The sequence below is a fragment of the Bos taurus genome, chromosome 27, assembly GCF_002263795.3.
Source record: "Bos taurus isolate L1 Dominette 01449 registration number 42190680 breed Hereford chromosome 27, ARS-UCD2.0, whole genome shotgun sequence".
Lineage (NCBI taxonomy): Eukaryota > Metazoa > Chordata > Mammalia > Artiodactyla > Bovidae > Bos > Bos taurus.
The window spans coordinates 15,046,933-15,074,140 of NC_037354.1; the positions used below are offsets into that span (position 1 = coordinate 15,046,933).

The 27,208-nt window shown below is 42.7% G+C and overlaps 2 protein-coding genes across 9 annotated transcripts in view; one reads left to right on the forward strand and one right to left on the reverse strand.

The window, feature by feature from the left end:
• Window positions 1-820: 820 nt before the first annotated feature.
• CASP3 (caspase 3) lies at window positions 821-25,893 on the reverse strand. Of its 2 annotated transcripts, none has more exon segments than NM_001077840.1 (7): window positions 821-3,161; window positions 4,452-4,572; window positions 4,916-5,091; window positions 5,404-5,532; window positions 9,726-9,850; window positions 11,275-11,343; window positions 25,812-25,893. In NM_001077840.1, coding segments are annotated over 6 exon segments (828 nt in total). In that variant the 5' UTR covers window positions 11,328-11,343; window positions 25,812-25,893; the 3' UTR covers window positions 821-2,937.
• A 173-nt stretch (window positions 25,894-26,066) lies between these two features.
• The window catches only part of PRIMPOL (primase and DNA directed polymerase), a 46,502-nt gene continuing 45,360 nt past the window's right edge, over window positions 26,067-27,208 (forward strand). For 6 of the 7 annotated variants that reach the window (XM_059882188.1, XM_059882187.1, XM_059882192.1 and 3 more), the window contains exon 1: window positions 26,067-26,335. The gene's annotated coding sequence lies outside the window, so the exon portion shown is untranslated. 7 annotated transcript variants of the gene reach the window in all.

Here is a 27,208-nt window from a genome sequence, read left to right on the forward strand (position 1 = left end):
TCTTAGTCACTAAACGACCACAAAGAACGGGCTCAACTGTCAATGTACTACAAAACTACAGCTTTAACAGAGTCTTTCTTAAAAAAGTAATCTGCAGCACACAGGACCTAGCTCCCCAACCAGGGACTGAACCTCAGCCTTCTGCACTGCTAGCACGGTCTTGGCCACCACACCACCAGGGAAGTTCCTGCAATAGCCTTAAAGGAGTTATTCCTGCTGCCCTCCACTCCTTGGAAATAGGAATCGTTATTCCCAATTAGAATTTCAGTTTTCTGACTTAAAAGTAATGTAGGTTTACTACAGAAATATTAGAAGAAATGCAAACCACTCAGGTTTTCACTTACATTCCTTTGTTAAGTATGTAAAATAAAGAGGGAAATTCTTCCCTTCTTATAACACCTCTCCCAGAGCTGACCATTGGGGAACATCAGTGTTTTATTCCTCCCCCATTAGCCCTGTTAACAATTTATGGGTGGAAATGATTAATTTCAGCGATAGCCTTTATACTCTGCTACTCCCCATTCCTCAAAGCAAGGAAACAAACAAAAATGTGGTCATATTTAGGGGCTGTGGTTTGTGAGAACTTAGTATCCTTCCTGGCATCATGTAATTTTAGAAAATAGGGCCTTCTGAGAGGGCCCTAGAGGGAACAGGAAGGCTCCTTTACCCTATTTGGTAATTTACCACCATCTCAAAGTGTTTGATTAAACGGTCCCGCCACATCATCGTTGGTCCTCCCAAATCAAGCTCTTGGTTAAGAATATATTTTAACTTCAATTAGCAGCACATCAGAACAGTAACAGAAACTTGAACGCACTGGTCATTTTAAATTAAAATTTGTATTTGGAAATAGAAATGCATAATAACAAACTTTTTACAAAATTGTCACATAGGAACATACCTTCTGATACCATAGCATGCTTCATTTACTCAGAAAAAGTTACAGACACAATCAAAACAAAGAGCTTTCATTTATAAATGTGAGCGCCTTTGTTTAGCACAAGAAAGCTCACGGGAACCAGTGGGTTACAGAGATGCAGAAGGTTCAGCGCCTCCTGAGCAACCAGGCCCAGAGCCTCCCCCGTCTGTGTCCCATCTCTGGCCTTCAGTTTCCCTGGGCACCAAAGGAGGAAAGACTGGATGACTGCTAAAGTCCTGGGCACCCTGGTTCTTTCATTTCAGAGAAAAGTACACGATCATAACTGTATCATTCTTCCTTGATTGTAAACATCAACAGAATAAAAGTTAACATGCGTGAAAATTTTACTGCCAAGAGTGCTATGATTTTTTTTTTCCATCTTCTGCAAAGGATGGATGAGGGTCCAGACCATTAGGCCACACTCACTGCTTATACTGGAAAATGAGGAAATGCTAATGAAATTGCTTTTACGGGCTGACATTCAGGGATGGCAGAAAGGGACGTTCTGGAATGAGTACAGGACTTGTTCTTTGGGAGAACTGTAGCTCCTGGACAAAGTTCAGTGGTCACACTTGGGCACATCCATGCCCACGCACAGCAAAGGTGATTGAGACCTTGTTAACCATGAAGGGGAAAGAGAAACCTTAGTGTTTTCCCCAAACACTCAGAGCCTCTTGTAAGCCATATTTAGGTATGTAAGCATTAATTTACACAATTCCTGATAAGCTGAAAACTGTAGACCTCCTCCCCCCAAGCGTCAAGTAAGAAGTAGACTGATATTCAGTGGTAGTGATATCAAGTCTATTTTATAAAATGGGCTATCTGCAGAAAGGCGGATAAGAATTTGCTTTAACATCCAATTAACAGCCATCATTTGAAATAAAACAAAAATTAGAGGGCTAGGATTTTTATGATTACTCTTACCCTCTTTGGAAAATTTCCATTTCAGAAGTTTAATTTGATTCACTTTGTTGGAGCTTCTTGCCTTGGGAGCATCTTCCACACACACCCGTAGCTGTGAAGAATCTAGCCCGCATTCTTTTTCCTGAAGCCATAATCTATGGCTCTGACCCCACCACACAGAGGCTGCGCAGTGTCCCTGGTCAGGCTCAAACCATCTTCTAATTACAGAGTGCCCAACTGACTGACTGACTGTTTCTTCCTTATACCTCACTGTATTTAAGTTGTGTTTTAGTGTGTCCCTATAGAATTTCTTCAGTTCACGCTCTTATCAGTGTGATTGAAGTCTGAGGTTTTGACAGAAGAGCCCTTTAGATATTCTGCAGGTATGCGAGGCCCGGCAGCTGGTGGAAGAGTTGCATTTCAGCACCTTATTGTCCTCAACCCGTCTCCCTTTATATTGCTGCATTTACCCTCAAGGGTCAATTTAGTTTTCTCACACCTTCCCAAGTAAAACATTTAGTTCTTTTTCAGTGCTAAAACATGGTTTTTTTAAACAACAAAGACATGCTCAGCACAAACATCACAAAACCATGAGCTCAAATAGGTGATGTAAAAATACCATTGTCTTAAGATCAAGGTCTTCAGGTCTTAGACCACATGTATGGACCACCAAGTTCTAGGATACATCATTCCATATCGTCATTGCTGTTGTTTGACAAAAACCATAACATGTTCCCTGATACAGTGGCATACCCACATCACTGAAATACACTACTGCAGTGTTTAACTTTTTCCCTCATTGCTTGCAAATGTGTAGCATAGCATCGGCACTAAATCTTGGTAATTAAGAGAAGTGCTAATTTACAGTCATTTTCTTCTCATAATGATTTCCACAATCCATTTTTATTTCATCTTCGTTAAACTCAGTCTCAACTACCCAATTGTGTCTGAGGTAGCTGCACAGTAGTCCTACTGCTAGGAAGGCGGCTTGTTTCAAAGTTATCACCCGGGCCATTAGGTTAGATTTAGAGGTAAGAGGAAAATATAGTACCAGTTACATCATTTGCTCACTTGGCATACAAGTTAAAATCAAAAATCATCCATGTCCTCAGTGATTAGAAATACAGTTCTTTTGTGAGCATAGACATAATACAAGGAATCTGTTTCTTTGCATGAAAAGCAGAATCGGTAGAAAAGGACTCATATTCTATTGCTACCTTTCGGTTAACCCGAGTAAGAATGTGCATGAGCTCGAGCCTGTGAGCGTACTTTTTCAGCATCTCACAAAGAACCTGGATGAACCAGGATCCGTTCTTTGCATTTCGCCAGGAAAAGTAACCTATAGGGCAAAACATAACCAAAATATCACAGATAGTTGATGTCAGCTGATTTAATCAATTGTGACATATTCACGAAGGTAAAAACAACATAAACATGCATAGGTATTATTAGCCATAAAAGAAAAATAGACCATAACTTCGGTTCCAGGGGAAAACAAAACAAAAACCAAGCAGGTGTTGTCTATATACCTCTGCTTTTGACAAGGAAAACAATTGCAGGCTAACTGCACCACTGAGTGAGAATTCTACTTCCTGGGCTTCCCTTCTAATAGGGAAGAACCGGTTTATAGGCAGAAAATGCAAAAGCAAAGAAATAAAAAAGGATCATTGTAAGTAGCGTGGTGTTGCAGTGAGATGATTGGCTCATCCAACAACCTGCTTATGTACGCACATACATTTGAGGGTCTTAAATTTGTCTACGGGGCATCAGAATAGAGTATAATGAACACATTATAGCATATTCAAAAGTCCAAAAGGGGAAATAGTGTATTTATCATTCTTTTCCCAGATAAACTAGTGGATTCATTGCTGTGTTTTTGGCCACGCTGAGTGGCTTGGGGGACCTAATTCCTGGACCGGGGAGTGGAACCCAGGTCCACAGTAGTGACAGCACCAAGTCTTAACCACTGGACTACAGGGAAGTCCCTGGATCCATTGCTTTTAATCTGAACTGGAAAGATGCCTGGAGGTTAAAATAAATCATATCGACTATATTTAAAAATGTAATACTGTTTACACTTGCCCAGTATTTCCTAACCTTCCAAACACACCCTGAGTTAATTGTACGCGTAAACAAGTACATGATCAATATGTATTAATTTTTATGATGACAAGCACACACGCACGTAACGTGTAATACAACCACAGACAAAGTGGAGGTTGATAACCTAGCCATAAATCATTTTTAACCTTATTTTCTCTCGTTCCACTCTACCCACTCATATGCTATTCACGTTTATCCTTTCAGTTTCCTAGCTCCCAACGAATTCCCGGAAAACACACCTCTCTCCTATTTCAGGAAGTGGGCGAAGCTCTGACTTGGCCTGTATTATAATATGGATTCCATGTGGTATCAAGTTCATGAATGACACTGTGTAAGTGTGCTTTCTTACACGGGCACATTTTCTAGCCAAACTGGGCTAAAGACAACTTTTTGAGACTTCTCTGTGGTTAGGGCACCCTAAAATAGGACACAATGGCTTTTTATGGATATCAAAATCCCTATAGCCTTTGGAACACACTCTTCAGTGTTTAAAATCTGCCTATTTCAGTATTTGTAAGTTTCTTACCAGGTGCTGTAGAATATGCGTACAAGAAGTCTGCCTCAACTGGTATTTTCTGACAGGCCATGTCATCCTCAGCACCACTGTCTGTCTCAATACCACAGTCCAGTTCTGTGCCTCGGCAGGCCTAGAGGTTAGAAAATAAACACCTATTTAAAAATTAGAAAAAAAGAAAAGAAACTTTTATTGGGGGAAAAAATGTATGTACATGCATAAATGCATAACTTATTCCCAAGAAATGCAAAGGCTCTGTAAAAACTGATGTGAATTATTCAGAACCATTTTGCTAGAAGTCTAAAAATTAAAATTTATGCTATGTCTCCTAAGTGGTGGTTTAAATAAATAAAAAAGTAGCAATAGTTTAGTAGCTTCAAGGAAGAAAAAAATTAAAAATCCTTTGGATAATCCACAATGAAGTAAATTAATCCCTAAAGAAGCCTCAATAACCAAATCGATCTGTTATCTATTACCTGAATAATGAAAAGTTTGGGTTTTCCAGTCAGACTTCTGCAATAGTCCCCTCTGAAGAAACTTGCTAATTTTTTCAAATTGACGGGTCCGTTGGTTCCAAAAATGATTCCTTCTTCACCATGGCTTAGAAGCACACAAATAAAACTGCTCCTTTTGCTATGGTCTTCTTTAGAAACTGGAAAAACATTTACAGACAAAAAAACCAATGCAATTTTATTCAACAATTTCATATGTACTGTATGGGAGTAAGATGAAGAAATCTGAGAACCGAACAAAGAGATGGTGTAAACCCAGCTTGGGGCAGCGCAACACATCTCAGACTACTCTGGGGAGTCGGTATGAATAACTTGTTTTACTTACATAAAGTGTGCAGAGTAGGACTGTGTACAGTTTAGTTCCACAGTTCTCATGCTTTACTTTCATACAGGTTATAGCTAGACTGTATTTACATTGGACAATGAAGGTCATTCTTTTCATTATTTCTTACCGTTGCTCATTAATTCCAACATTTCTTTACATGTAAGATCATTTTTAATCCTGACTTCGTATTTCAAGTTCATGAATGTTTCCCTGAGGTTTGCTGCATCCACGTCTGTACCAGATCGACAGGCCATGCCTTGAACAGAAAGTTACTTTTAATTGCATGAAAAAAAAAAGATAAACTGCTTTGAAATGAACTATTCAGGGATCCACACAATCCACAAGAAACTCTTCCTTTCAAATGCTAAGAAAATTCAATATTCTGACAGTGGTGACACTAAGTCTCTTATTTCTTCGCATACAAGACACTTCATGATATAATCTGCTATCTGTGTTACAGTCACAAAGATGTTTTTCACAGCTGCTTAGACAGTGATAAACAAATGACTTAAATGCCTAAAAAGAGAGGTTTGGTTAAATAAATTACAATTCATTTATAATACGGGATCCTATGTTGCCACTGAAATTTTGTAGACAAAATTTTGCCATAGGAAAATGGTCACTGTTATTAAAATAAAAAAAATGGTCACTGTTATTAAAATAAAAAAAAGAGTAGAAAATAAAAGGATCCTACTTTTAAGAAAAAATTATACACACACACATAAACATTGACAAACATACACATCACCATACACAGACATATGTATCAACACATACCTCACACACTCAGAGGAACTATTTCTTTGATTCTAAGTTTTCAACAATTCTAAGATACATCATTAGTTTCATCATATCTTTTCGAGGGAAACAAAAAAACCCCCACAAACCACTAGGCCACATTAACACTGTTCAAAAGCCTCTAAGCCTTCCGACCACCATGAAACCATGATCACGACTGGCTTCATTTGCAGAGGTGTGGGACCCACAGCACAGAAGAGTCCAGGAGAACTCGAACAAGGCTCTGCAGCTGCTGTGTGGCCTGTACCCAGTAGTCCTGGGCTTTCCTCACCCCTTAAAGTGCCTTCCACATGCATGTATGGACTGACTGAACAATGCCCTCAGACTTAAAAATCTAAAGTGTTAGGCGTAGTAGGGGGAAGGTACCCATGCTTTTGAACTGTGGTGTTGGAGAAGACTCTTGAGAGTCCCTTGGACTGCAAGGAGATCCAACCAGTCCATTCTGAAGGAGATCAGCCCTGGGATTTCTTTGGAAGGAATGATGCTAAAGCTGAAACTCCAGTACTTTGGCCACCTCATGTGAAGAGTTGACTCACTGGAAAATACTGATGCTGGGAGAGATCGGTGGCAGGAGGAGAAGGGGACGACAGAAGATGAGATGGCTGGATGGCATCACTGACTCGATGGACGTGAGTCTGAGTGAACTCCGGGAGTTCGTGATGGACAGGGAGGCCTGGCGTGCTGCGATTCATGGGGTCGCAAAGAGTCGGACACAACTGAGCAACTGAACTGAACTGAACACATATGAATAAAAAAAAAAAAAAAAAAACTAGATGTTTCCAGCTCCAAATTATTGTTGATTGTCTCTGGTGTGATTATGAATGATTTAAATTTGTTTCTTTTGCTAATCTGTAATTTCTGAAACTTATCGCCATATATTATTTTTACAAAATTAGAAGTAAGCTCATCAAGGTTTTGACATCGGAAAAGGGAACACCGTGCACTTGTGTGACAAAGCAATTAAATTCTGGCCCTGGTGTGTGAGCCACTTAATAGTTGAACAGAAGACACCAGGCTGTCAGAGATGGGTTTGAGAACCCGACCTTCACATTTCAAAGCAGAAAAGGAGCTCACTGTAAAGGTTAAGTCAGACTATGGGCCAAGGTATTTTGGGGAGAGAGTAGAACAACATGCCCCACCCCCTTTAAAGGTAAGTAAGTACTCAGGCTGTTGTTTAGTTGTGTTGTGATCCCATGGACTGTAACCTGCCAGGCTTCCCTGTCCATGGGATTCTCCAGGCAAGAATACCAGAGTGGGTTGCCATTTCCTTCTCCAGGGCATCTCTCTGACGCAGGGATCAAACCCATGTCTCCTGCATTGGCAGGTGGATTAACTACTACTGACCTGCCTGGGAAACTTGGGCTGTAATGTACACACGATAAACATAACTAACAATGCTGTATGTTATACATGAAAATTGTTGAGAGAGTAAATCCTAAAAGTTCTTATCACAAGGAAAAAGGCTTTTTTCTATTTCTTTAGTTTTATATCTATACGAGATGATGGCTGTTCGCTAAGCTTATTATGGTCATCGTTTCATGATGCATGGAAGTCCCGTCATGCCACACACCTTAAATTTATGCAGTGCTGTGTGTCAATTACATCTCAGTAAAACTGGAAGAAGAAAACAAAACCCCAATAAGTTCAACAACGTAAAATTCTATGGGAAGAGGGCATTATAATTAGCAACGCGAGGCAGAATACCTAAGGTTGAAGGTGGTCTCTCAACTTAGAGCCAAAAGCAATACAAACGGGCTAGTTTTAGACACTCATTTTCAACTATGCTTTCCTCATTCCTTATAATGAATCTAACACCCAATCCTGCTTATCTTTCCAGTGTAATTTCGCTTTTTTCCCTTTTCACCAGCATTATGATAGATAGCCTCCTAAAGTGAATCAGGAGATTCTAATTTCTTTAATTAAAATTCTAATATGATTAATATGCCAATTCAGAGTTAATCACGGTACCAATTTAAAAGTGAAAAAATGAAGGAACAGCCAAAGTGTTGATTTATATGGTAAATTATGCAAGTCAAATGAACACTCTATTTCAGGAATGGGATATTATATAATCATTACAATAGCAGATATGAAAATTATACAACACAAAAAACACTTATATTACATTAAATGGAATAAGCAGGATACAATATGGCTTACATGTTATGGATAAAATTTAACTTTGCAAGAAACTGTTAAGGAAAAATTATAAGTAATATGGTAGGATGTTAATTAGCTTTTTTAGGATCATGAGGGATTTATTTTTCATATACTATTAAAAAAAAAAGAAAAAAACATCTGAAATATGTTATTAGATTCAAGCCAGACATGTACAGGGACTGAGACGTGGATCTGGCGATCAGGCTATTGTGACCCTAAGAGCAATTTCTATAGAGTGGTCGAGGTGATGGGAAGAAGAGGCCAAGTTTAGAACATCCGTTGTCAAGACTTAGGGAAGGAGACAAAAATCAGATCAAAGCTTAGGGGGCAGCAGGATTAAAAAAGATAAGGTCTCTTTAAGGTGGGGAGTCTGTCTTCTTTTCAGGGGAAGAAGACAAGTCAACGGAACAAACGAAGGCCCAGGAGGTGAAGTGATACAGAGGTGGATTCCCAGCTCAGGCTAGTGTCGGGCACGCTAAGGCCGAGAGGTCCAGCTACTAAATCGTCTGTGGGACTCCTCTGTGCAAGGGCTTTTCACCTTTCGGTAACTAATGGCGGTTACTTTTCATGGTTGCTAGAAGAATTAAATAAGATTTCTGTGAGGTGCCTCGTGCAGTTCCTGGAAAGGAAAAATACTTCTCCTTACTGTCTGGTGAGATCCTTCCATTAACATGAAAGAGGGAGCAGGAAGATAAAGCAAGGGTTGCACAGAAGTCAGGCCTGGGACTTCCCTGGTGGACTGCTGCTGCTAAGTTGCTTCAGTCATATTCGACTCTGTGCAACCCCACAGACAGCAGGCCACCAGGCTCCTCTGTCCCTGGGATTCTCCAGGCAAGAATCCTGGAGTAGGTTGCCATTTCCTTCTCTAATGCATGCTTGCATGCTAAGTCGCTTCAGTGGTGTCCAACTCTGTGTGACGCTAGGGACAGCAGCCCTCCAGGCTCCTCTGTCCACGGAATTCTCTAGGCAAGAATACTGGAGTGGGCTGCCATTTCCTTCACCCCCTGCCGCCTCCCCGGTGGTCTAGTGGCTAAGAATCTGCCTGCTGGTGCAGGGCACACGGGTTCAATCCCTGGTTGGAAAGATCCCACATGTCACGGGGCAGCTAAGCCCCGGGGGCTGTAACTACTGAAGCCCGCAGGCTCTACAGCCTGTGCACTGCAACCAGAGAGTAGCCCCCGCTAGTCGCAACCAGAGAAAGCCCTAATGCTGCAATGAAGACACAGCACAGCCAAAAAGGAAAATAGAGAGAAGTCAGGGCAGAAGAGGTCGACATACAGATAGAAGAGGGAGAGATCTTGATCATACAAAGAAAGTTTAAGAGTTCCTGTTGAATTGAAGGACTCGTAGGATCCTGGCTCTGTTTTTACTTCATGGCTATTCTATGTCATTAGTTTACTAACTAATAACATGAATGCTGTTTTTGTATACTATACCAAATATAAACGGTACAAATACTTGTAAAGGTTTAAAAACTGTCACGACACATACCAGTATTTTCGTGGAAGTTCTTATTATTGATTATTATACATAAACCCATTTCAGGATAATCCATTTTGTAACTCTCTTCCAAGGATATTCCAGAGTCCATTGATTTGCTTCCATGTAAGATCTTTCTGTTTGGAAATCAGACAACGGTTTACGAAGAGAGAAGTGACCAATGCTGCTATTCGCATGAACACAAACTTCTCTAACACATAAGAACAGTTGACATTTGTTGAATATAATGTGCCAGGTTGTATGCAACAGGCTTCTCCTCCCTAAAATTTCACAAAAACCCACTTCACAGATAAGGAAGTGATTACTATGAGGCTAACAGTTATGCAGACACTGTGTAAGACACAGGACTGAAAGCATCTGTTGAACTACAGGGTTCACGCTTTTAATTTCTATATTGTTTTCCTTTACATTTTATTAAAATTTCATTAAATACATGTTATACTTAGCCACTTCATCCAGCTGGTGGAAGTGGCCCAGGACAGTATGTATATAAATGGGGGTGGCTATTTTTCAATAAAACTTGATCAGAACAGTCTACAAGCCTGACCCCTGACCTGGCCAGGAATCAGGAAACAACAACCAAACACTGATACCTATTGTTCACGTATCCCATACACTCAGCCTAGGAGTATTTCACATTATATGCAATTTAAAAAAAAATTGTTGGAAAAAGACTAAAGTAGTAAATTATATTCTGTATGATAGGAAAAGGTAGGGAATGTGTAAATCACTTTAAAAGGGTTTTTAAAAAGACAAAAGAAAAACACCAATCTTACCTCCAAGATGAGATTGCATTTCAATAGTTTAATTTTTAGGCAAATTCTTTTGCTAAACAAATACTGCAAAAATCTTTATTAGTAATCTAGTAATAGCTCTGCTATAACAGTACTGTTTAGTACTAAAATTAATTTATAATTCCCTAGGTGGTCCAGAATGATAATACTATACCTCAGAAAGAAACTTTTAGAATTAAATGTACCACAAGAGATCCCAGAGGGATAATAACAGACATGGATTAAATTAAGAGTGTTTTGAGTTTTATCTTTTCCCTTTCTCCATCTATTGAAGTATTAATAAGCAGAATATTCCAAAAAGGAAGACTGGGAAGGAAACAAAAAAGGGGGAAAGATAATCTATAAGCAGGCAATTATTCCCCAGACTGAGAACTTGCATTTTACCTTAGCCTTAAAACTCATAAACAGGAGGCCAAAAAACACCCCAAAACACAAACCTCTTATCCTGCAGAGATTCAAGAAGGTGCATCTGCCTCTCCTGGGTCATCCGACTACCAGGGAGGGGTCTCCAACCACAGGTCAGGCCCCCTCCAACTTCCCCATATTCTACCTAAGTTTTATTTTAAGGAGATTCAGAGAGGATAATTTAACATGTGTACAGTCACACAGCTGTCACATGTGGTAAGAAGTCATCTGGGCCTCTCCGGTTTGAAAGCCCCAATTCTTTCTGCTTCCTCCGAGTTTGCTGTATCATACTACACACACCCACCCTCCTTGCTGGTATGAGATTCCTTTTAAATACTCACGTCTCTGAAGTTTTAATGGATTTTGAATCCACTGAATTTTCAGTGTTCTCCATGGACATTTTTTATTTACTAGAATAGAAAGAAAATAGATGTTAATCAAAATCAGTCATTCTAAGATCACGGCATTATACTAATTATGCCAATGATTATTTCTCTAAATAAATGTGCTATATGGACATTTTCACATTAGCAGTACCATCACTCCCCCAGCTTCACCCCTGTCGTGCAAGGCTTTTTTGAGTCAAACCTGAGAACAACAATCTTTTATTAAAGTGCACACAATGTAGCCCTTTTCTCTCTTTCCATTTTAATTGAGTTATGAAATGCACGCAGAGCACAGATAAGTGTGCAGCCTGATACAGTTTTACATTTTGCTGCTCCCCTAGATCAAGATACAGATTGCAGCTTCTTTCTACTTCAACAGATCCCATCATTGGTTAAGAACTGTCTTCCAGCTCAACACAGTTAAAAACAAAACCTGAAAACTTCCCATAGCAATGGTATACCTCACATAACACAATTTTATGATGCTTAGATTCCCAAGAGATTCAGTGCCAGAAGTTCCAAACCTCCACAAAACCTTTACTCTTAAACTAGACACGAGAACCCCACTTTCTCATTTAAGGTGGTCGACTGGCTTGAGGAAACCTGCAAGTAAAAATTACAGTTCCTGCTTCCATTCTTCCATCTGGTAATTCTGTTTACCTTCCACAGTGAATGAGTCCTTCTAGTCAAAGCGGCTACCACGTACTGAGCATTTATTACACAGCAGGTACTGTGCGAGGCATCTTATATCTTCCCAACAACCCAAAAAGTCAGGAAACCCAGCCCTTAGTGATGAAATGACTTTGTCCGCAGCCACAGAGCTAATGATGTTGGTCTTCTTCTTCCCTCTCCCCCTGGCTGCCTTGGAAGAAGCCAGTCCCTCGCTATTTGTCTGGAGTTTTGCCAGGTCTTCTCTGGTTTTCCAAAAGCAAAAGGTACTTCCTATGACCATCAGTCTGCCTCCCTAAATAAAGAATATAGAAAAACAGGGACAACAACCTTTCTCAAGCCTCTAGAAGCCCTGCCTATCTCAAAACTCCAATCTAAACAGAACTTTTAACTTTACTCTTATGCTAAAATCAGAAATCTTAAAAGAATACACACCCCATCAATAGGACTCCCTCCTAGGGATGGAGTCTAGGATGAGAGTTGAACAGTGGATATAGGTAATTAAGAGTCTGGAACTCTGAGAGAGATCAAGGCTGGAGTCATACTGGGGCACTCTGACAATGAAAGGGTTACTAGACGAAGTACAGCCAGCAAGAGACTCAAGAGAGGTACAAGAAATGGGAGGACATTAGGTAACTGGGGTGTACCAAAGTATGCAGAAGTCTTTCAATGAGCATTTGATCATTACAAATCTCACTAAAAGTTCAGTTCAGATGAGGACAGAAGACCATTAGCTTAGGCAAGAAAGTTATGGGGCGAGCAGAGGTTGTCAGGAAAAATTGTCCAGGACTTGGATATAGGCAAAAGAAACGACTGGATATTATTTTCAGGTTCAGTTCAGTTGCTCAGTCGTGTCCGACTCTTTGCGACCCCATGAACCACAGCACGCCAGGCCTCCCTGTCCATCACCAACTCCCAGAGTTCACTCAAACTCATGTCCATCGAGTCGGTGATGCCATCCAGCCATCTCATCCTCTGTCGTCCCCTTCTCCTCCTGCCCCCAATCCCTCCCAGCATCAGTCTTTTCCAATGAGTCAACTCTTCGCATGAGGTGGCCAAAGTACTGGAGTTTCAGCTTTAGCATCATTCCCTCCAAAGAAATCCCAGGGCTGATCTCCTTCAGAATGGACTGGGTGGATCTCCTTGCAGTCCAAGGGACTCTCAAGAGTCTTCTCCAAGACCACAGTTCAAAAGCATCAATTCTTTGGTGCTCAGCCTTCTTCACAGTCCAACTCTCACATCCATACACGACCACTGGAAAAACCATAGCTTTGACTAGACAGGCCTTTGTTGGCAAAGTAATGTCTCTGCTTTTGAATATGCTATCTAGGTTGGTCATAACTTTCCTTCCAAGGAGTAACCGTCTTTTAATTTCATGGCTGCAGTCACCATCTGCAGTGATTTTGGAGCCCCCAAAAAATAAAGTCTGACACTGTTTCCACTGTTTCCCCGTCTATTTCCCATGAAGTGATGGGACCAGATGCCATGATCTTTGTTTTCTGAATGTTGAGCTTTAAGCCAGCTTTTTCACTCTCCTCTTTCACTTTCATCAAGAGGCTTTTTAGTTCCTCTTCACTTTCTGCCATAAGGGGGTGTCATCTGCATATCTGAGGTTATTGATAGTTCTCCTGGCAATCTTGATTCCAGCTTGTGTTTCTTCCAGTCCAGCGTTTCTCATGATGTACTCTGCATATAAATTAAATAAGCAGGGTGACAGTATACAGTCTTGACGTACTCCTTTTCTTATTACCCCCTGGTAACCATAAGTTTCATTTTCTGCATCTCTGTAACTCCATCTCTGTTTTGTAGATAAGTTCATTTGTACAGGGTGTCCTCTTTTGCCTGACCCCCTGACTAGGCTATTTTACAACTTATAGGAAGTTAAGCCACAGGAAAGGGAAGCCATGCAAATGACTCTTATTGACAGCAGTGAAAATAAATTTTGTCTTGAAATGATGTAACTAATTTGCAACTTGCAGAAAAGATGACCCTCTCAAATAACACTTTACTGTCCTACAGGATATTAACCAGTTTCCCTTCTACTAACAAATTCATTTCATTGTATCCAACCATTTACATCTGTGTTTGTTGTTTAAAGTCTCCTTTGAACTGGTCTTATCCTACTAGTTCTATTATCAGTTAATTGAATAAGATATTTGACATGTATTTTATATTTACACAGCATCCAAGTTTTATACCTTTTGAAAATTCTACTTTAAAAGGATCAATGTTGCTGCAGTGGGTTGAGGAGGCAATGGGAAAAGAAAAAATGGATAAACACAACATGAGTAAGTCAACATAGTTTTACTGTGAAGGGGCAAGAAGAGGGGATGATGGCCGAAGTGGGACCAGGAGTAGAGGACACTTGTTGTTTGCCTTGGTTTTAAAGACGAGCCATCTAAGGCATGCTTTTATGCTGATGAGAATCACCCATAGAAAGTGAGAAATTAATAAGGCAAGAAGAGAAAAAGAACAAAGTTCTTGACGGTAAGAACAAGAACACCTATGACAATCCTGGACAGCATATTAAAAAGCAGAGACATCACTTTGCTGACAAAGGTCCATCTAGTCAAAGCTATTATTTCCAGTAGTCATGTATGGATGTGAGAGTTGGACTATAAAGAAAGCTGAGCGCCAAAGAATTAATGCTTTTGAACTGTGGTGTTGGAGAAGACTCTTGAGAGCCCCTTGGACTGTAAGGAGATCCAACCAGTCCATCCTAAAGGAGACCAGTTCTAAATAGTCTTTGAAAGGACTGATGCTGAGGCTGAAGCTCTAATCCTTTAGCCACCTGATGCAAAAAGCCGACTCACTGGAAAACTCTTTCCCGATGCTGGGAAAGATTGAAGGCAGGAGGAGAAGGGGACGACAGAGGATGAGATGGTTGGATGGCATCACCGACTTGATGGACATGAGTTTGAGCAAACTCTGGGAGATAGTGAAGGACAGGGATGCCTGGTGTGCTGCAGTCCATGGGGTCACAAAGAGTTGGACATGACGTGGCGACTAAACAATAAGAACAGGTGAGGGCTCATCCACTGTCGTGCAAGGAAGACAAACTATGTGGCACAAAGTATGAAGGCTGGTAACCCGAGTGCAAGGAGGATGAGGCACTCCTCGTACGATCACATCCACTTGCTCTCTCGTTAGAAAACTGAGAGAAAAATCCCCAAATGTCTAACTATCCCTTCATGTGTACTTATCCATGCATTTTACCATGTAATACAAAAACTAACCATGCATACATCTAGCACAGCTGTATGAGACAGGCGTTCCCAGACATGAGTGGAAGGGACACAAGTTGGTATTACCTCCTGAGAACATGTGGACAACATGTCTCGCCATGTCTCAATAGAAGCCTTAAAGTGTGCTCTAGGAGACTTACACTGCTAAGAATGGAGCCTAAGGAAGCAAACATTTCCAGCTCAACACAGTTTAAAACAAAACCTCTCGTTGGCCCTACTTCCTCTAGTAACCCTACTCTAGAGATTAGGGAGAGGAGAGAAAGGGAAGGATATGCATTACTCATCAAAATATTGAGAATTTGGACAGAGAAACAGTGAAGTCACGATGTAGCCAATACACTGGTTATATAACATCTTTACCTTTTAACCTGTTTATTTAACAGTAACTATCTCTGGGTGATGGGATTACTGGCAACTTAATTACTCTTCAATATTTTTGTATATTTTTCTGTAACATCTGCATTTTTTAAAAGTTAGGAAATAGTAACACAGATTATTTTATAAAATAATATCTTTTAACAGTGGTGGACTGTACCAACCAGTACACGTCCCTGGGATTCTCCAGGCAAGAACACTGGAGTGGGTTGCCATTTCCTTCTCCAATGCATGAAAGTGAAAAGTGAAAGGGAAGTCGCTCTGTCGTGTCCGACTCTTCGCGACCCCATGGACTACAGCCTACCAGGCTCCTCCATCCATGGGATTTTCCAGGCAAGAGTACTGGAGTGGGGAAGCCACTGCCTTCTCCGAGTACAGTGCTAGCCAATTTCAACTCTCAGCCCTGTTTCAAAAGCAATAATAAGGGTATGTTGCTAGTATGAAAATCCCATGGACAGAGAAGCCTGGGAGGCTACAGTCCAAAAGGTTCACAAAGGGCTGAGCATGACTGAGCAGCTGAACATGCAAAAACACGCACTCTTCTGAAAGCAACAACGCTTCCTTGACTGCTGTGGACCACATCCCAGTCTGTCTTTTTCTTTTTCTCCCATACGTACAATAAACACGTATTATTAGGTACAGAGAAATCTCAAACTTCCTCGAACCAGAAATACGGAGGCCAACTTGCCTCAGTGCATGTCAAAATAATTATCTACCCATGGTTGAAAAATAAAGTTCTGGTTAATCTGATTAATTGAGAGAACAGTACACGGTAGCTAATAAGTGTGGAAACGTAGGCAGATACATAACAAATGGCTTATTGATATTATATTGTAATCCATGATAGAACAGTATTATCTATATTTCAAGACTTTCCAGCTAGCCTGTAGAAAATCTGGAGTGAAAACACAGTGGAATGGGAAAACAAGACTTAATAAAGATCATTTCTGAAGGGGATCCCAGAGCTCCTGCCAGCGTCTTTCTGGCTCCAGGGTTTTCCCTCAAACTGGCCCTCTGAATAAGTTTGCCAAGTGTGGGGTATACTGTATGCGTTCAGGAACCCCTAAATGCTGCTACATTCCATCAGTGATCAAGGCCTTAAGGTCTTTAGCAAATACTTCTGCAAAGAGCGCAGTGATTATTGGACTGAAACACTAGCTTCTAACAATTTTTTATTTCTTGCCATCAATAAACCTCTGGGATAAAGCAATTCTATCCTTGTGACTGGTAATAGGAGGTTTAGATTTACATAGCGACCAGCCTTCCAGAGTTTTAAAATACAGTTGTCTCTTGAACAACTGGGGTTTGAATGGGACAGGTCCACTTACACGTGGATTTTTTAAAATAGCAAATCTACAGCATTACACCATCCAAGGTTGGCTGACATCCACAGACAAGGAACTGTGGATACGAAGTGCCTGCTATAAATTATACACTCAGATTTTCAACTGTGGGGAGGGTCCCCTCTGTTGTTCAAGGGTCAACTGTGTTTGGCTTCTTGGTTCACACCATGGTTAAGATTTCATCTAAATATAAAGTGACTTTCAAGTAATAACTTCCTTTTCATACATTTAATCAACATTCTTTAACCAAATCATTTTTCAAAGTTAAAAAAGTTTCAGCTAGATTATCCTTAATATAAGTAACTGTAATTAATAATTTCCAAAATTAGACATCAGAGACAATTTTGTTTCAATAAGGAATTTGGTGGCTGAAAGAAAAAAAAAACACCTGAATTCTTTTAGAATAGGATTTTTCTATTTGATAAGGATTTCTCAGGAACAAATACTATAATGTATTATTTTGTTCCCTTTATTATTCATAGACTATTGAAAATTTATATAATGGTAAGTAAAACCCTCACTACATCAGACATTTGCTTTCTGCCTGTCACCATCTGCTTTTCCCACATGAAAGCATCTAATCCACACTCTTGGGAGCAGCGCTTTGGTTTCTGCAGAACCAAAAGGGTTAAGCTCAGCATGATCTCATCTCCATTAGCGAATGCCTGGCTGAATATAAGTTATTCTAGGTGTGGTGATCTCATCTCAGAAGGATAAAAAACATTGTCCCCCAAGGGGGAAAAGTGGCCTGTATGATGACAAGGAATTTCAGTTCTTAGAACACTGTCATCTGACAAAACATAAATAGGAAAAATACACAAAAATAGATTGCAGCATAGCAATGGATTTAACACGAACTGCTTCTTACTGTACTGAGTATATAATTCTTCCCATCAGTTCAGGGTGCTCATGGTAAATTTCTGAACACATTTTGGGTCCCAGGGAAGTTCTAAGGTAGACCAGTTGCTATTAGGTGGCAGCCTGGAACCTGACTCTTATAATCAAGTCTCTGAATTCCTAGATCCAGTTGACACTTGCCAATGAAGCTATAATAGGCAGATGATTCGAAAGCTAAAGGTCCTTCCAACGATGCTTTGAGGCAGAGTGATTTCCATTTTTCATAGTTCAGCTGATTGAGGCTCACAGCAGATAAGTAACTTAGGACTCTGCCCTAACTAGGATCTGTCAGCTTCCCTCACTTCTCCATGACTTACTACTACCTATGAGGAGTAATGCTATCACTAATTTCAAGGAAGGAAGCAAATCTATAACCTAGAAATATTGAGACAGAAAGCATAAATAACATATAGAAACTGACTGCAGGGACAATGAAATAGTATGAAGTACACTTTCTCTAATTCATGAAGAAAACAGGAATGATGGTTATGGTGTTTTGGGGGCCACTGGGTAATTTACTTCTAAAAGTAAAATTACAAAATATGAATAACTTTCATATTAAGTAAGCATCGAGCAGTTTTTTCTATATCTCTGCTTGTCTCTAAAGAAAAGGTGAAGCCTTTTTGCTATGATTTCTGGGGAGATTATTCAGTCCTTCTTCAGTATCTGTGGAGGATTCGTTCCAGGATACCCACCTCCCCTTCATTCCCCACCCCACCCTTGCCACCCCCTACCAAAATCTACATATGCTCATGTCCCTTCATGTACAATGGTGCAGGAGAACTGGCGTTCCATATATAGTTACAGATCCTGCAGACAAGATAGGTGGCCGGTTCTTTGGCCAAGGAACTTGAAAAACATTGGGATTACATTTATTACCAACTACAGAGGACAAATGCTGAAAGACTGATGCTGAAGCTAAAACTCCAATACTTTTGCTACCTGATGCAAAGGACTGACTCATTTGAAAAGACCTGATGCTGGGAAAGACTGAAGGCAGGAGGAGAAGGGGAAGAAAGAAGATGAGATGGTTAGATGGCATCACAGACTCAATGGATATGAATTTGTCTAAACTCCGGGAGTTGGTGATGGACAGGGAGGCCTGGCGTCCTGCAGTCCATGGGGTCGCAAAGAGTCGGACCACGACTGAGCAACTGAACTGAACTGAGAGAGGACAAAAATCTCAAAAGCAGTTATGTTTCTAGATTTGGTAAGTGAAAGAGAAACAAGATTTTCTTTTTTTCACAATAGTTTGGATAAGTGGAGATTTCCGCTGTGACGCCCTAGAGCTTTTACTGAAATAATTTCCTAACTGGTCCCTGCATTTCTTTGGGAAGAATCACCAAATTGGATACTGTCATTTGGCCTGGTGAAGTCAGATGGTTAATATTTATTTTGTAATAAAGGAAGAATGTCACACATGGCAAGTAAAGTTAAATACAGAAGAAACTTAGTTCCGTTGCACCACACAAACAAAACCATTCTTTCCTTTTCTCTGGCAAGGCCCATACCACCAGGCAGACAGACAGGAGGGCTCCCCACTACTTGAAGCCACAAGCCAGAATGGACACAATGCTTACTGAGTGCCAAGGGCCTGCGTCCCCTCACCTGATGCCCTGTCCTAAGATGGTATCCCTGACGGGGCAGAAGAAGACACGGGGAGGAGGAGCCAAGATGGCGGAGGAGTAGGACAGGGAGAACACTTTCTCCCCCACGAATTCATCAAAAGAGCATTTAAACGTCAAGTAAATTCCACAAAACAACTTCTGAATGCCGGCAGAGGACATCAGGCACCCAGAAAAGCAATCCAACTCTTCGAAAGGAGGTAGGAAAAAATATAAAAGACATCTTGAGAAAGAAAAATGGAACTGGAGGAATCAACCTACCTGATTTCAGGCTCTACTACAAAGCCACAGTTATCAAGACAGTATGGTACTGGCACAAAGACAGAAATATAGATCAATGGAACAAAATAGAAAGCCCAGAGATAAATCCATGCACATATGGACACCTTATCTTTGACAAAGGAGGCAAGAATATACAGTGGATTAAAGACAATCTCTTTAACAAGTGGTGCTGGGAAATCTGGTCAACCACTTGTAAAAGAATGAAACTAGAACACTTTCTAACACCATATACAAAAATAAACTCAAAATGGATTAAAGATCTCAACATAAGACCAGAAACTATAAAACTCCTAGAGGAGAACATAGGCAAAACACTCTCTGACATACATCACAGCAGGATCCTCTATGACCCACCTCCCAGAATATTGGAAATAAAAGCAAAAATAAACAAATGGGACCTAATTAAACTTAAAAGCTTCTGCACATCAAAGGAAACTATTAGCAAGGTGAAAAGACAGCCTTCAGAATGGGAGAAAATAATAGCAAATGAAGCAACCGACAAACAACTAATCTCAAAAATATACAAGCAACTCCTACAGCTCAACTCCAGAAAAATAAATGACCCAATCAAAAAATGGGCCAAAGATCTAAATAGACATTTCTCCAAAGAAGACATACAGATGGCTAACAAACACTTGAAAAGATGCTCAACATCACTCATTATCAGAGAAATGCAAATCAAAACCACTATGAGGTACCATTTCACACCAGTCAGAATGGCTGCAATCCAAAAGTCTACAAATAATAAATGCTGGAGAGGGTGTGGAGAAAAGGGAACCCTCTTACACTGTTGGTGGGAATGCAAACTAGTACAGCCACTATGGAGAACAGTGTGGAGATTCCTTAAAAAACTGGAAATAGAACTGCCTTATGATCCAGCAATCCCACTGCTGGGCATACACACTGAGGAAACCAGAAGGGAAAGAGACACGTGTACCCCAATGTTCATCGCAGCACTGTTTATAATAGCCAGGACATGGAAGCAACCTAGATGTCCATCAGCAGATGAATGGATAAGAAAGCTGTGGTACATATACACAATGGAGTATTACTCAGCCATTAAAAAGAATACATTTGAATCAGTTCTAATGAGGTGGATGAAACTGGAGCCTATTATACAGAGTGAAGTCAGCCAGAAGGAAAAACATAAATACAGTATACTAACGCATATATATGGAATTTAGAAAGATGGTAACGATAACCCTGTATACGAGACAGCAAAAGAGACACTGATGTATAGAACAGTCTTATGGACTCTGTGGGAGAGGGAGAGGGTGGGAAGATTTGGGAGAATGGCATTGAAACATGTGAAATGTCATGTATGAAACGAGATGCCAGTCCAGGTTCAGTGCACGATGCTGGATGCTTGGGGCTGGTGCGCTGGGACGGCCCAGGGGGATGGTATGGGGAGGGGGGAGGGAGGAGGGTTCAGGAAGGGGAGCATGTGTATACCTGAAATTTAAAAATGTTTAAAAAAAAAAAAAGAAAAAAAAAATCTGTAGAACAGAGAATTTTTAGGATATTGAAACTGTTCCATGTGATACTGTATGAGTGCATATATGTCACTGTGCATTTTTGTAAATCCATAAAATGTACAACATGCAGAGTGAACACCAAAAATAAACTGTAGATTCTGGATAAAAAAAAAAAAAAAAAAGTCAGAAAAAAAAAAAAAGAAGAAGAAGAAACAGGAAGTCCTTGCCAACCTAAGTATTTATGAAATAAACCTAGAATGAAGGCTCTGGGATGCCTTTTATAAAAATTACAGATAACCTCTAAGACCTCCTCCCTCCCACTGAGAATCACTCCTCTGTAGAAACAATTCAGTTTTACAACCACCTGCCAGAGAAGGTCTGAAACTGCGAAAAGCCAGGGTCAGTAGTGTTCATTCATTTGCGCTGGAACAACTGACTGAACACCAACTGTGTGGAGGGGTCATAAACCCTGAGTGTTTGAAGTAATGGAGAATAAGATCTATCCCTGTTTGTGACCTGCCCCGAAGCTCACTATATTCAAAAGTGGCTCAACAAGACAGGTGCTGATGTACAGTACAAAAGAGATAACTTTATCATGTGCGCATGCTCAGCTGTGTCTGACTCTTTGCGACTCTGTGGACTGTAGCCAGTCAGGCTCCTCTGTCCATGGGATTGTCCAGGCAAGAATACTGCAGTGGGCTGCCATTTCCTCCTCCAGGGAACTAACCTGTATCTCCTCCTCCTGACTCAGGGAACTAACCTGTATCTCCTGCATTGGGAAGTGGATCCTTTACCACTGAGCCACCAGGGGAACTTTATCTTACTACTCTAATGCAAATACTCTAAAAGCAATTTGAAGAACAAAATAGGTGGAGAATTAATAACATTACATAGAGATTTACAGAGCATTGTCACAGACATTATCTCATTTTATCCTCATAATAACCCTCTAAGGTATGTATATTAACTGCTGCCTGATTTATGGATGAAGTAGGAAAGTGTTGCCTTTGGGAAGTGGCCTCAGGTTCTATGACAGCCAAGTCCCTATCCCCCTCCATTTTATTTGGATTTGTTACAAGTGTACACAACAGTAGCTAACAGTCTAAGTACTCTACATCTTGTAGATCCAAACACCAGTGGTTCCATTTTTGAGGCAGAGCCTAAAGAACTCATATTAGGCACCAGAACTGACCTAATGCCATTACAGAAAGACCGGGTTTTTAGCATCAGAAGGGGCTGAAGCAGTAGGAGGTTGTGTTAAATTAGGTGTGAAAGCAAAACAGTGAAGAAGCATTGTAATTGCCTCTATCAGACGTCAGTCTCTTAAAATCAATTATAATTGCCTCTATCAGATTGCAGTCTCTTAAAATGCAAGAAGGCTGCTGCTGCTGCTGCTACTACGTCGCTTCAGTCGTGTCCGACTCTGTGCGACCCCAGAGACGGCAGCCCACCAGGCTCCCCCGTACCTGGGATTCTCCAGGCAAGAACACTGGAGTGGGTTGCCATCTCCTTCTCCAATGCATGAAAGTGAAAAGTGAAAGTGAAGTCGCTCAGTCATGTCCAACTCTTAGCGACCCCATCGACTGCACCCCACCAGGCTCCTCTGTCCATGGGATTTTCCAGGCAAGAGTACTGCAAGGAGGCTAGGCTTCTTTTTTCAGGATTGTGAAAGATATAATGTTTCTCTTCTTTCTTACTGGGAACAGGTTTTATTGCTACACTCCAACTAACTGTTCATTCCTTCATTCATTAAAACACATTTTAACCTTCAAAAGCCTTCACTGCAAAAGAGCAAAGCAAAACCAAAGCTCAAACAGCAGGTTGGGGTAGGGATGGTTTAAGTTTTTACATTTCATTCTTAGAGATCACATAACTCTAACATATTCAAAGTGGCAGAGTGAATTTTGACACAGGCAGGTCTATGCAGCTTGCTTAGCACTATCCTGCATACACACACTATTAGAGCAACTCCTGTATTTCACCTCTACCATCCCTTTCTAGTATGCATCATTTAATCATAATTTGCTAAGTAACAGTAAAGCGTCTGCCTGCAACGCGGGAGACCCGGGTTCGATTCCTGGGTTGGGAAGATCCCCTGGAGAAAGAAATGGCAATCCACTCCAGCACTCTTGCCTGGAAAATCCCATGGACCGAGGAGCCTGATAGGCTACAATCCATGGGGTTGCAAAGAGTCAGACACGACTGAGCGACTTCACTCAACCTTAAAATACATTTATTTTTTTTCTAGATAGGGCATAATTATTTAAAAAAAAAAAAAAAAAAAAAGACATGATATTGTAGTATTAGCATTCATTTGTACCAGGCCCTGGATATGAAGGAAGACAAGGAACAAGATAACAAGCCAGAATTCCGTGTGGAATTTGCTTAGGAGCTAATAGAGGAGAATGTAAAAAGCAGCTGCAAAGGATATGACTCTTTCCTCTCAGGACCAGGCGGATGCGAAAGGAATACAGAATAGATAAGACTTAACCTTGAAGTGTTGAATCAGAACATAAACATCAATAGGAGTTTCTCAAGGAAAGGTGTGGTGATGGAAGAGAGAGGGAATGCAAGACTGTTCGAGGAAGAGAATAGTTGCTGTTGAGATCAGCATGGCTGTGCAGAATGTGACAAATAAGGCAGCAGAGTGGACCAAGGAGCCAACCTGTGCTTGACTTGTTAACTGTTAAGGGACTGGATTTATCCTTCGGGCAAAGGAACAGCTTTCTGGATTTTTATTCTGTAAGATTCTAGATTTTTATTCTGTAAGATTCCTCAGTGGCTGGAGAGGGGCAGAGGACACAGACATAATGGAGGCCAATGAGGAGGCTCCTATAGCCAGGTGAGCGCTTGCTGCTGCTGCTGCTGCTAAGTCCGACTCTGCGACCCCATAGACGGCAGCCCACCAGGCTCCCCTGTCCCTGGGATTCTCCAGGCAAGAATACTGGAGTGGGTTGCCATTTCCTTCTCCAGTGCATGAAAGTGAAAAGTGAAAGTGAAGTCGCTCAGTCATGTCCAACTCTTAGCGATCCCATGGACTGCAGCCCACCAGGCTCCTCCGTCCGTGGGATTTTCCAGGCAAGAGTACTGGAGTGGGGTGCCATTGCCTTCTCCGAGGTGAGCGCTTAGGGTGGCTTGAATCTGAGATGGAGAGAAAAGGCCAAATCCAGTGGATTTCAGGAGGTCTAAGAGGCTTGGCCGCTAACTGGAGGAGTTGGGAGAGTTAGCTGAGAAGGTTGGTTCCTAGTTTTTTGGCATGGGAGCCACATACTGAGAACTGGCAAAGAGGCTGCTGCCTTGGGAAGTAAGGTTTGACAGCAGACCCACTGGACACAAGAGTGACTAAGGAACTCTTACTCCACTTGGGCTGAGGGGATTTCACATAGGCTTCCTTAAGTGATTCAGACGTCTAAAGAGCCTGCGATGCAGGAGATCTGGGAATTTCACAGCCTAAGGGATTTGGGCCAGGAAAAATAGTCATCAGCACGAGCTAGGATTCATGCAAGCCTTCACGTCTGAAAATGAACAGGAGTTTAATACTTGAAACTGGGACTTCCCAGGTGGCTAAGTGGTAAAGAATCCGCCTGCCAATGCAGGAGAGGCAGGTTCCATCCCTAGGTCGGGAAGATCCCTTGGAGGAGGAAATGGCAACCCACTCCAGTATTCTTGCCTGGAGAATCCCCTAGATCGAGGAGCCTGGCGGGCTATACAGTCCATGGGGTCGCAAAGAGTTGGACACAACTGAGCTACTGACCACGCAAGCACTTGAAATCAACTCTTTGAAAAGCAGAGTCACACCATCTCAACCTGAAAAAAAAATCTAGACAAAAGCAGCAGAGACCAAACCCTCGCCAGAAACGGGAGGATAAGCCCCGAGGGCCAAAGCCTCGGAAACAGCGCCGGCCAGGCTCCTGCCCTCAGGCCATCTCCTCTCCGCGCTCTGCTTCCTCACCACCTTTCTATTCAAATTTCAGCCTGCGATTTCCTCTGCCTCCCTCTCCCGAATCCCACCTCTACCACTCGGCCTCGGCGCTCCCGCCTGGCCTCCCCGCGCCTCTCCTCCCCCAGCTCAGCCACCCGGGTCACGCCTCCTGCTACCAGGCTTCAGCGTTCCGACCAAGTCTCCCGACCCTCCCCCTCCACCCCCATTCTCGGCCAGGCCACCTGTCTGTCCCCCGGGCTCGGGGTCTACGGCCAGGTCTTCGCTCCCCAGCCTCCCGCTGTCCGGCCGGTCTCCCGCCACCCCCCGATCCAGCCTCTAGATCCTCGGCTCATTTTCAGTCCCCCGGGGCTCGGCTCCTGCAGCCGGATCACCGTCCCCCGGCGCGGCCTCCAGTCTCCCGCCCCAGCCCCACGTCTCTGCATCTGCGGGCTTCAGCGCTCGTTCCCGCCCTCGCTGTCGGGGCAAAACAAAGGATCCGCCGCCGGATCGTGCCTGCATCCTGTCTCCTCCTCGGGGTAGCTGCAGGCCGGTGCAGGTCCCCTGGGCAGGCGCTGGGCTTGGGGGCAGGGGGTGGTGGTGGAGGGAACCAGCCCAGGACTGACGGCGCGACAGCGAGGGACCTGGAACACGTCACTCACGGTTCAGCTACGACGCTGCAGCTCTGCTGGACTCCACTCCTGGTCTGCTTCCGCCGTAGCCGCGCTAGGAGCTGACCCTCAGAGCAGGCCCCGCCCCTGGCCCCGCCCATCGCCCGCCCCTCTGCTTTGAGGGTTCAGTTCAGCCCCGACGCGTCCGTCAGACCCCGACTCGCCCCTCCCCGTGCCCCGCCCGCCCTTGAACCCCGCCCCCTCAAGGCCCCGCCCAGCCCGGAACCCCGCCCCCTCACAGACCCCGCCCCGCCCGACAACTCTGCCCCCTCACGGATCGTGCGAGCTCCCGCGTCCCGGCGACGCTGCGCAAGCGGTTCCGGGCTGCCGCTTGGTTGTGGTCCCGGTTCTGCTCTAGAACGCCGCCTCCCTGGAGGCCCGCGCGCTCCCCCACTTCCTGCTCCGGCCCAGTTCCCGCGCTCGGTTTGAAGATTCCGTCCCGCCCCGGAGGTAGAGCTCGTGTCCAGCCAGCCGCAGAGGAGCCACGGGTTCCGCCCCCCGCGAAGGTTTTGGAGGTAAACGGAGGCCGGACCCCGGGGCAGAGAGCAGGACATTACCAGCGGGCCTTCCGGGAGAGTAAACCGTCTCTTCCCGCCCATTCTCACTGCCCCTTCCCCCACTAGCCCTCCAGGCTTTTCTGTCCACGGGATTCTCCAGGCAGGAATACTGGAGCGGGTTGCCATGCTCTCCTCCAGGGGGTCTTTCCGAGTCACGGATCGAACCCAGGTCTCCCTCATTGCAGGCGGATTCTTTACCATCTGAGCCACGAGGTTTACTTCTGTATAAATCAGGGCGATATTTTGTTTACTTCGTTCTGTGTATGGCTACATACACAGTGCTTATATGTGCTCTTACATTGTGGTAATGTCTTTTCAACAACCCTTGTAGGAATAACAGTTCGCACCTGGGCTTTAAAAGGTTGGTTTGCTTTTGGTAAGGGTTATGCAACTCAGATCCTAGGAATAAAGCCTTTATGCCTCCCAGATTGAGAAAAGACCAGTGTTTGGCAGTCGCTTTGTTGCTGCATAAAACTGAAGACTAGGACCTACTCCCAACCTGAAGAGTGGTTGGCATACAGTTATTTGTAAGAGATAACTAGTGTACTAGCTTTTTTAAACCAGTCCCATCACCCCATAGTGAGGCTCAGGTCGCTTCCTGTACTAAACTTTCTTATCAAAATGATGCTCCAGTTAAAGCAGTAGGAGTGGGTTTTGTGTAAATTACACTAATTTACGTAGAGAAACTTTAGAGGAAAACAGTTGGCAATGTCTTCTGAGTTTTGAAATTTCTTTTTATAAAGGTGTCTCCCAGGTGTCAGTACTTGATCTGGGCCTCCAGGGGAAAGACTTGGGGGGAAGGTGGGTGGCACTCCAGGTGAGAGAAATGTG